The sequence below is a fragment of the Mastomys coucha genome, unplaced genomic scaffold (assembly GCF_008632895.1).
Source record: "Mastomys coucha isolate ucsf_1 unplaced genomic scaffold, UCSF_Mcou_1 pScaffold21, whole genome shotgun sequence".
Taxonomy (NCBI): Eukaryota; Metazoa; Chordata; class Mammalia; order Rodentia; family Muridae; genus Mastomys; species Mastomys coucha.
The window spans coordinates 72,398,276-72,409,815 of record NW_022196904.1 but is presented as its reverse complement, the minus strand read 5'-3'; the positions used below and the strand labels follow the sequence as shown (position 1 = coordinate 72,409,815).

The window sequence follows — 11,540 nt, the reverse complement described above, 5'->3', positions numbered from 1 at the left end:
GCTTAAGGGCAGAGAACAGGCATTTGGCTTTGCTGTGCCTGGCTCCAAGATCTTAGACAGGACATCGTTTCTCCCTAGAGCTCGGATTCCTCACCTAAAAAGCCAGGCACTGGGCTTCCTTTCAACTCTGATAAGCATTTTTCCAAGGGCCTGTCAGAGCCACACATCCAGTCCTCTGGGTCCCAGCAATGGGAATATAAGAAATGCAAACTGGCCCCCACATCTTGAATGAAGACACCATGCCAGTGGGCCAGCGGCGTGCAGGGAAAGGAAGAAGAGTCAGCCAGATGGTACCTAAGATGCTGTGGTGGGTGGGGATGATGTCCTGGTTGTTTGGTTTTTTCATTTGTTTGTCTGTTTGTTTTTTCAGTTGCTGTGATAAATATCATTACCTAAAGCAACTTGGAGAATAAACAGTTCATTTCATCTTACCTTTTACATTCCACCATCCAGGGAAGCCAAGGCAGGAACTCAGAGCAGAAACCACAGAGGAACACTACTTATTGGTCTGTTCACTCTGATTTTATAGCTATTTTATAAAGCCTAAGCTCACCATCTGTGTAGGGGTGGCTGAGCCCTTCTATGCCAATTATCAATCAAGAAAATGTCCTCCAGAATTTGCCCATAGGCCAGTCTGATGCATTCTTCAAGGGAGCTTACCTCTTCCCAGATATGTCAAGTGTCAACCAAGATTTGCCATCACAGATGTCACAAACACAGATCTGGCTTTTTTTCCCAACTGTAGAATCATGTGCAATAGAATCACTGTGACTTCAAGTAAATTGCTGAAATCTACAAATTAAAGATAGCTGTTCAAGGTGGTATGGAAAAAGGCTGGAGGCAATCCTAGAAGTTAGACTTAAGGTTTATAGGTGAGTGGAAGAAAGCAGATGATGTGTCCAGTGCCACAGACCTGTAATCCCAGGAACGTGGGGAGCTGCAGCAGCAGGATTGAAAGTTCAAGGCTACCCAGGCCACTCAGTAAGGCTCTCTCTCAACGTTCAAATTACAAAAGGGAGCTGAGGATAGCCAACTCGGTGATTGACACTTGCCTAGCGTGTGCAAGACTCCAGGTTTACAGCCCAGGGGAAAGAAGAAGAAAGGGGAGAAGGAAGAGAGCAGGAAGGAAGGGGGAATATGAACTTGAGAATCAAGTGGTCAAAGGATGCAAGCATACAGCAGAGTGCAATTAAGAATAACTTCATGGGGGCTGGAGAGATGGCTCAGAGGTTAAGAGTAATGACTGCTCTTCCAGAGGTTCTGAGTTCAATTCCCAGCAATCACATGGTGGTTCACAGCCATCTGTAATGGGGTTCTGATGCCCTCTTCTGGGGTGTCTGACAGCTACAGTGTACTCATAAATAAAATAAAATAAAAATCTTTTAAAAAAGAATAACTTCATATAAATATACATATATATGTGTATACATGTATACACATATATATACATATTTGTGTGTGTGTGTGTGTATATATATATATATATATATATATATATATATGTGTGTGTGTGTGTGTGTGTGTGTGTATATATATATTCCAGGAAGAGACAACACAAATGCCAAGTTAATCATAGGCTCTGTCCCTGGTACCTGCAGTAGAGCTAGTCACACTTACATCATCTTACAGTGTGAGGGGATGGTGGGGCATGGACCCACTAAATGGCTCACCACTGTGAAGTCAAGGTAGTCTCCTTACACATGGCCCCAAGCTTACTTCTGATTTTTCTCACCATTCACTGGATGCCCAGTCTCATCCTCATGTTCAAAACTAACCATGTCCTGCTCTTTACTTATTTAAAGCCTAATATTGGTAAGCTGGCATTACATCAACATGGACAAGCAGCTTGTAGAGACAAGTTACACAGCATAGACAACCAAAAATGAGGCAGAATTTCTAAGTTGCCTTCAGCTTTACATTGCCTCCTCTGTAACTATGGCTCTCAACAAGAAGGAAGCCTACTTCTACCCGCCACCAGGCCTGGGAGACCTGCCTTCCTCATTTCTTCACCCCTAAGAAGTTCCAGCCACCAGGCCTGGGGGACCTGCCTTCCTCATTTCTTCACCCCTAAGAAGTTCCAAAGGGCTAAAGAAAGGGTAAATCACACACGCACAAAAATACTCCATAACCATTTAAATAAGCAGGCTGTCATGGAGAAGCACAAAGCCCGTTACAGACCAGGGTCCATGGTGGTGTCTCACATTGCAGTCTTCAGTGGATCAAGGTGAAGGATACATGGAAGAAGACCTCATCATCCCCCTTTCCCAGAAGAAGACCTGGAGCTACTCCCTCCCTAAACACAACTCCAGCTGGAGAAAGGACCCACGTGCAGCCGCTGTCCCTGTGGAGGTCCTCAGTAGAAAAGGAATGACAAAAGCACTTCCCCTAGAGACCAGCTGGTGAGACTACTCTGGCTACAGCTATCATAGCAAGTATCACAGACAAGTACTTTGTAATTACTCTGTATGCTCACTACCTCCAACTGTCCGAAGGTTTTCACTCCAAAGATGCTCTAACCCAGTGGGGAGGCAGTCCTGTTTGGATTTGACTTTGAAAACACCATGATCTCTGTTAAAAACTAGGGAGGGATGATAAGGCTTCTGAGATGCTCCTGACTAACCCCAACTTCCTGAATTTGCCCAGTCTGGATCCGTAAAGCAACCCTTTGATATCAAAGCATTCCCTGTGGTTTCCTATGGTCCCCAAAGCTCTCCTTGATCATAGCCATGGGATCAAGATCTCTGGAAAGGAACAAAGGAACAAACTCACCCCTCAATCTGAGAGAAGCAGATGGAGACGGTCTAGGACAGCAGGGTCTGTGGTGTGGTGGGCAGTGGCCTTCAGTTTTCAAACAGCCATCTGGATGTCTTTGACTAAGTCATTTGCACACTTCGAGTCTCTGCTTTCCTGACTTGTGGAACGAGGTGTTGGAACTGAAGCCTCCACCAGCTGTACAACTCTCTAACTCTCTAAGTAACAGTTCATTGCTTTGCTGGCCAGACTGCCTGGGTAATCAGAGTGAACCAATTAACACAGCAGCTGGAATAATCTATTTGTGGTCTCAAACTAGACTTTTTTTTTTTTTTTTTTTTTTTTTTTTTTTTTTTTTTTTTTACAGTAGGAGGGAAGATCATGAAACCCATTCATTTTGCTCTGGAAAACAGTTGAAGGATCTGAGGTTCACAGATGTCGCATCGATGTTACAAGCTCATTAGATGGAAGTAACATGAAGGCTGCCTGACCAGTCCTGCTTGCAGCCCAGTGGGCAGCCGGCTGGCCTCAGGCTCTTCTCTGCCTAGAAGCTGCTTCCACTCCCGAATAAGCCACGATGTGGCTTTTATGTGTCTCATTAAACATAGCCTGCACCTTAGCTGTGCTTTACAGGCCTAGGGGTTATTAGTTTTCCAGGCACCTAATCCAGGAGACATTTGGAAAGTGACCTAAAGGTCTTTGTGAAAATGTGCCCAGGATAAAATACTTTCAAGAGTCCTATGGGAGTTGTTCAAAAAAGCCAATGTCTACACACCTACCACCTGCTTCTTATTTTATAAAATGAGTGGTTTGTAGGGAGGAAGAGCCAGCACACCCACCTCTGCCCCCAACCACTTTACAATCCAGGTTGTGGCCTCATTTGCACAAGCACTTTGTCAGTCTGGCTCCAGGCCACTGTGAGAGCAAACCACTACTGCTAGTATAAACACTCGCACTTGGCAGGTGGGTACCCAAGCCACCTGGCAGAGCAGAGCTGTCCTGGGGAAGAGCCACAGACACCACTTTCTGGCTGTTATATAACAAACACTGCCCCACCCCTTCCCCAGGTAAGGAATCTTTGCACCAATTGCCCTGCAAAACATTTAGGGACACTCTGGGAATTCCTGCGAAGCAAAAATGGTGGCATGCCACCCACAGTGTTATAGTCTGTTTCATCTGAGACAGTCTGTTAAAGTGCTTCAGCTGATGGCTAACCACGAAACCTTGTATGAGATCGGATCCAAAGACTTGTTCAAAGCTTTCAGACACAGCGATATGTAGAAGAAGCCGGACACAGATGAGCACATGCCATATATTCTACCTGTATAAAAACAAACTGAAGGAAGACAGAACCAACCTATACCAAGGACAGAGTCTAAGGCATTTGTCCTTCATGGGTAGTGGATATTGATTAGGAAAAGAATGCAGAGACCCCTTATGGAGCTCAACATTCTATCTCTTCATCTTGGTAGTTGTTCCGAATATGGAAAAAAAATTGAAATCTGCCAAGTCCTAGAATCAGATATGTCTTTGTTCCATGTGCAGTTAGACCTCAATAAATGTTCATTTAAGATTTATCTTCATTTTTAATTATGTCTATGTGGGGTGGGGAGCATAGGCACATGAATGCAGGTTCCTCTGGACCTCCTGGAGCTGCAGTTACAGAGGGTGCTGTGCCATCGCATGTGGACACTGAGAACCAAACTCAGGCCCTTTGCAAGAACAGTACATGCTCCTAACCTATTTATTTACGGAGTAAAGAACGCCCTTACTGTTTCTCGCTTAGTTTCTCTAAAATTCTCATTTGAAAAACTATTGACGCATTGATTTCTGGCTTAGAGGGAGCTACAAGTTAAGACCTTCTGAAGACCCATAGGATAGAAAGGCAGAATACAGCTTAATGATCTTTGGGTCTTACTGGGAACCAGCCCCAAATGGTTGGGCTAATGATGTGAATCTACAATTAACCTGGGTTAGCCCAGCTCCTGTGATTATGTTGATCCCAGGAACTTGGAGAAGTGATTGAATGTTGAACTTTCCAATTAAAAAATGTAATCTTGTCTCAACATGGTCCAACCGTCTATGATGCTCTGTGTCAACAGGCAGTTTTCTAGGCCGCAGCCCTGCCCCTAATTACCAACCCCAGATGTAGAACTATGCACAACAAGGGCATACAATTCAGTCATATCTCAGAGGACTGGGGGAAATAGAGTCCTGGGCACCAAACTTCCCCATCTGGCCCTCCACTCCAGGCTTTCATCAGTACCAGCCTTTCACACTAAGTGAGACTTCAGTCCTCACTCTAATCCACTGCCCAGGCCAGGTCCAGCCAACCCAGAGAGCAGGCTCTCTGTAGTTTTGTCTCACACATATCACATCAATAGATTAAGTCTCTCAGAGTTGTTCTTCCTGAGGGCTGTGTTCCTAGGTCCATCTAAACCAACCACAAGATGCTGGCCTTTGACCAAACAGCTAAAGACAGCTGATCCCAAGTCATCAGCCATCCCTTTCTATTGTGTGCCATAACTCGGTCTTGATCTTGACTGGGGCCTTTAGGTACCAGAGCCACACAAGTCCCATGTGGGTTTAAATCTCTACTTTCTATTCTCTACCACTGGCCCTGGACTTCAGGTATTCAGCTAGAAACCGACATTTGGCAGAGCTGGTGTTCTAGTTCAAAATTTGAGGAAATGTGAAAGACTTGTCTAATCATAAATGTTAGCACTGAATTGAGATCAAAAGAGAACTATCTCTCTAAATGTCCAGATTCTATATCAAAGCAAGCATGGTTTATTTCTCTGGCTAGCCTTTATGGAGTGATCTTTCTCTCTCTCTCTCTCTCTCTCTCTCTCTCTCTCTCTCTCTCTCTCTCTCTTTCTCTCTCTCTCTCTCTCTCGCACACACACACACACACACACACACACACACACATGCACACACACACACCTGCATACATAGTCTGTTTCAGTCTATGAAACGGCCTTAGAAAATTAAGATGCCGGTGCTCCTGAAGGAAGTTGTTGGGAGCACAAAGTTCCATGAACTCATAGATAAGCACTTGGGAAACCAGGAATGTTAAACACACAGGACTGTTAAACACGCAGGATTATCTCTTCAATGGAGAGATGCATAACCTGTCTTTCCATCCAGAAGGCTCGAGATGGAGATGGTCAATAGCCTGGTAAAATATGCACTGTTTTTAGGGCCAGTCCATACCAAACTTCCACAAGTAGAACCAGAGGTGGCTAATACTTTAGGTGACCTTTGTATCCTCTGTACAGTCAGTGGCTCTCCCAAGCTCCCATAACCAGGACCAGAAGTAGCTAATAACCAGATGATCTCTACACTATGCACATGACTGAGACCATACCAGATCATCCTCTAGGCCCTCAAGATAGCACCTAAGTCTATTTCTAGAACCCCACCTCCCAGGAGAAATGACATGTACTTCAAGAGAAGCTTTGAGGCAATTATGTCTCCTTGTGCACAGAGGAACTGTATTCTGCCAGGAAACTATTTATTTTTTACAAAAATGTAATAATTTATTCAAATACACTTGTAATAACCTACTGACGCCAGACTCTAGAAGTTTAAACCAACATAGGTTTGAGTTGTGCTGAACCGAATTTCCTTCTCGCCTCAAGTGGAGGATCACCCTGCTGGTCCTGGCGTTTGTAGAGGCCCCTTCCCCCCGATAAGAAGTGAAGTGAAAGTTCAGAGGATGAAGATGCAACAACTACACAGTCAGAATCCTCTGATAACTCTCTCTGGGAGAATAAATTTAGTGATATCTAAAACATCATCTCTTGTGAGAGAAACAAGAGTCATTCTTGAGCCAGTGTTCCAGGCAGAGGTGAACTACCTACAGGGCAGGAAGACACTGCAGCCAGCAGCTTCAGGTTCCTGCAGGGTGTCAAGGAGCTGTTATATTAATACTGGCCAGAGGAACACAATGCTCTATTGTGTAGATGCTGTGTGTGTGTATGTGTGTGTGTGTGTGTGCACGCGCACACACATATGCACATGTGTATGTGTGTGTCTATCTGTGCACCTGTGCTCATGTGAAGGCTGGAGGAGACTGTTTGTCCTCCTGCATCACTTTCTATCTTATTCCCTTGAGACAGACTCTCACTGAAGCTAGAGCTGAGTGTTTATCTTCTAGGCTGATAGCCAACAGGCCTCCTTGATCTGACTGTCCTGCACTGGGCTTCCAAACACAAGCAACCACACAAGGCTTTTGCTGTAGGTGCTTCAGATGCAAACTCAAGTTCTTATGCTTGCAAAAGGAGCAAGTATTTTTAAGCACTCTCCCCAGACCTTTCCTGGCATTTCTGAGGAGAAGGCAAAGCCAGAGATGAGATTCTTTGCGGTTGGTCTTCTCTTACCTGATCATCGTAGCGGTATGTGAGGAACTGCTCCCCTGTGGTGTCTTCTAGGAAGCTCCCCTGAGGAGAGAGTGCAAACTCAGGAAGGAAGTAGGCTCCAGGAGACTTCTCTGCTGTGGTCTGAAAGGCAAGGTCATGTGGTCACAAGTAAGACACCAAGAAAGATCCTCTAGAAGGCAGAATCCAAAAGACCCCACTACGACCACTCTCATGACACAGAGAAGAGTGTCCTCTGAGCCAAGAGCAAGGTGAGGCACATCAGACATTGGTGCAGGGACACTTTAGACCAGGATATTCCAACCTGGCACATGTGGCCCCCTTTCTCTCTCTTCCTCCCCGCTCCAACTTCCAGCAATTAAAGCCATGTAACAATTATTTGCTCAAGTTTCATTACTGCAAACCCATTGCTTTTAGGATTGTTTTCTTTAAAAAAAAAAAAAGATTTGTCTAATTTTTATGTTCATGCTTCTTGTCTGTGTGAATGTATGCCACATGTATGTTGGTGTCCCAGGAGGCCAGAAGAGGGTGTCAGATCCCCTGGAGTGGGAGTGAGGGGCAGTTGTCAGTCCTATCACTGATGTGGAGCTGGGAGCTGGGCTCTGGTCCCTAGAAGAGCTTGTGCTGCTCATCTCGTAGAATTAATTTTCTTTCTTTCTCTCCTTCCTCCTTCCTTGCCTTCCTTTGTGCCATCTTTTTCTTCTTTACATGAAAGATTAGGGAAGGTTTATTTCCACCCTGCAAACAAAATTTCTGTTCATTACAGGAACTTTAGAAAATGCAGACTGCTATAAAAGTCAAGGAGAAGTCACCCACACCCCCTGAAACCCATAATAACAACTTTTAATTATTTTATTGTATTTCCTTTGAGGCTTCTTTTTCTTTCCTCACAGCACTTTGTATGTTTTTATACAGATCTGCGCTTAAATAGGCCTGTTTCACAGAAAGGTTTCATTGTGTCCTTGGGAAACTCAAACATTTGCTTCATTGGTCTGAAGCACCAATGGCTAGGGTCTTCAGGACTCATGATAGCTACTGTGGAATATGCCTCAGGTAAAATGGGCCTGGACTCACTCCCAGTATGCCATCTAGCATGACCCTGTCATTGGTGGTAGAGAAGAGCTGAGGGTGTGGAATGATTTCCAGAATCTCTGCCTTGATTCTACCAAGGAGGGAATTTGCAAAGCTTAGCCTTATCTAGTCAACAATGGCTGTCCATACCATGTGACTGTGACCAATCACCCTGCTTAAGAAGGAGTAACTATGACATAGGAGACCAGATGAATCACTCCAAGGAAGCTGCTTTCTGGAACAGGAGAGAATAGCATGCAAAGCACTCCTGACAGCTCTGCTGTCCCAGGTGTCACCTTCCAATAGTATAATACAAGCTTTGGTTACAGCAGAACCAGGGACTAGGGGTTGAGCTCTGTTGGTAAAATGGTACCTGGTTTCCATAACACCCTTGATTTGATCCCCACCCTGAATAAACTGGGCTTGGTGGTGAATGCTTGCAACCCCAGCACTTGGGAGGTGGGGGCAGGGGGGCCAAAAATTCAAGAATATCCTTGGTTATATAGCTTGTCTAAACCAATCAATCAATCAATTGCATTTATTTGAGTAATAAACTCTGAATAGGAGAGTCAGCACACAATAGTTTAATCAAGGGATACTGAACGGATAACTCTACTAAACTGGACAGCACCAGACAAGAAGAACTGTGAGATTTTCTCCATAAATTTCATTTTAAGTTAGATTTAAACAGTTATTAGATATTTAACACCACTGTCCTAGTTTGCTTTCTACTACTGTGATGAAACATTCTGACAAAAATCAACTTGGGGAGGAAAATATTTAGTTAGCCTAAGCATTCAAGTCAGAGCCCATCATAAAAGGAAGTCAGGATAGGAGCTGGAGGCAGGAACCGAGGCACAGGGCATGGCTGCTTGCTGGCTTGTTCTGCATGGCTTGCCCAGTTTACCTTCTTATACGCTGCAGGACTACATTCCCATATATGGCACCACCCACAGTAGGCTGTCTCCCAACACACACACACACACACACACATACACACACACATGCACACACACACGCACACATGCACACACACACACACATGCACGCACGCACACATGCACACACACATGCACACACATGCGCATTATCAACCATGAAAATTCCCCACAGGCCTACTCAGGAGCCAATCTGATGCAGGCAATTCCTGAGTAGAGGTCCCTTTCCCAAATGACTCCAGCTTATGTCAAGTTAAAGACCAAATATCAAATAATCAACTAATACAATAACTATTCTTTTTATTATTAAATATGCGTATATGAGTGAGCATTTATGTGCCATGACACAAATGTGGAACACTTTGGAGTTAGGACTCTCTTGAGTCTTAGGGATCTAACTTGATTGTCAGCCTTAGCTAACATTGCTAACCACTGAGCCCCGCCACCAACTCCATATTCTCATTTGTTTCTGTTACCTTCAGAATTCATGAAAGCATAATTCTGAAAGACTGAAAAGCCCTTAGAAGTCATCAAGGCCCAAACCTTTATTTTACAAATGGATATAATAAGGATTTTCATGTACATCCTCACCAACCCAAGCATATGTTTGTGCTGAAACATCTCAGCCTTGGACAAAACATGGAGAAATCCACTCTGTTGATCACTCATTCAGTATACTAAGGACCCTTTCATGTCTAGCACAGGTCTTGGTGCTATGAACACCATGAGAAACATGGATGGTAAGGTCCCTATAATCATGGAGGTTACCTTTTTGATGGAAAAGATACATCAAAAAATAAGTAAGCAAGCAAGAAAAATTGAAGTGTCATAAAAGAAATGTCCTGGGTGATATGGAAAAGGGAGTGGGATTGTAAAGATGAGGTCCAGCTAAGCATGCCTGAAAAGATAGTATTTGTCTACTTCCTAAAGCAGAGAGGAGTAGTATACAAAAACAAAACAAAACAAAACAAAACAAAACAACAAAAAAAAACAAAGATGTGCATTTTGGTCAGATAAAGAGCAATCCCCAAAGCCCTCACTTGGAAAGGATGCCAGTGGGCTTGAGATACAGAGACTGTGGTTGGACTTAGTGTGGAGCAGAAGGAAATGAGCATTCGACGAAGACAGGAAGGAAAGGAGACGCAGGCCATCCCTTGTAGGCCACCAGAAAAGGGATACAGAACCATAGGGAAGCATTTGAACACTGAGTGGTCTGTGGAGAATGGGATAGAGGAGGCAAAATAGACTCACAAAGACTAGCTAGAAGCTGTGGATACAAATCCAAGCAAGAAAATTGTTTCCTTGGGCTGGGATCTTCCTTCAATGAGAAGGAGTGAGGTAGAAACATGAGTAGAAGCAACTGTGTATGCCAAAGAGGACGAGATCAGGGTGTGAGTGGCCCAGAATCTCCACTCTTCCCTTCTCCCTCCAGCATCATCACTACTCTGGGGCATGAGCAGCTACCTATAAGGGAACTCAGCACTGGGTGGTCCTGAAGCAGGAACATCTGTCAGAAAGAATAACACATAGGCAGTGCTCTTCTGAGTCATGATAAGTCTGAACTGCTCATGAGGAAAGCCTGAGACAGCCTAAGACAGCTACTGCATATGATATGCAAGACTGGAACTCAGTAAAGAGTTTTAGAAATCATTGCTTAAATGCAGAGGAGCGGGGAGAGAGAGAGAGATTTAAATTATTTAGCAATTAGAGTAGAAAAGAAGAGAAAACCCAATTCTGGATCATGGAAGGATTAAGCATCAAAGAGAGTCATCAACTGTCTTCATTGTCACTAAAACGTTGAGGAAGACTGAAGGAGCTCCCAGGGAGTCTGGGACTGCGGAGGTCACAGTTGACTTGACAAGAGCAGTTACTGTGCAGTGCTAGGGAAATTTGAACTGAGTTTAAGACATGACTTGGATTAGAAGAAATGGATACCACAGAGACTTAGATAGGGTACAGCAAGGGGGACATGTTGTAGCATGCTACATTTTTAAAACTGGAGATTCAGGAGCATGCTTGCTTACTTTCTGAAATAACCCAAGACTAAGAATGAAACACTAGAAACAAGAGGTGGTTGCAAAAGTGAAGACATTGGGAAATATCCGCCCATGTGGCTGCAGAGAGTACTCACTGGTCAGAGCACTTGCTGAGCATGCAAGAGTAACCAAGTTTGGATCCCAGAACCCACATCAACTTACAGTCACATGTATGCCTATAAGCCCAGCATGGGACCAAGTAGAGAGTTGGTGGCCACCCAGCCTAGCTCCAGGTTCTAGGTTTAGTGAGGAATCTTGTCTCAAAGGAATAAAGTGGAGAACAATAGGGCAGGACACCAAACATGTTCTCCTAGCTTCCACAACCACACACACTCATACTCTCTCTCTCTCTCTCTCTCTCT

The 11,540-nt window shown here is 44.3% G+C and overlaps 1 protein-coding gene across 1 annotated transcript in view; it reads right to left on the bottom strand.

Moving 5' to 3' along the window:
- Positions 1 to 11,540, bottom strand: part of Adamtsl3 (ADAMTS like 3) — a 294,408-nt gene that overhangs the window by 239,379 nt on the left and 43,489 nt on the right. Inside the window, exon 3 of the mRNA XM_031384883.1 lies at positions 7,137 to 7,256. Within this exon, the coding sequence (XP_031240743.1) occupies positions 7,137 to 7,256 (120 nt within the window). The remainder of the gene's footprint in view (positions 1 to 7,136; positions 7,257 to 11,540) is intronic.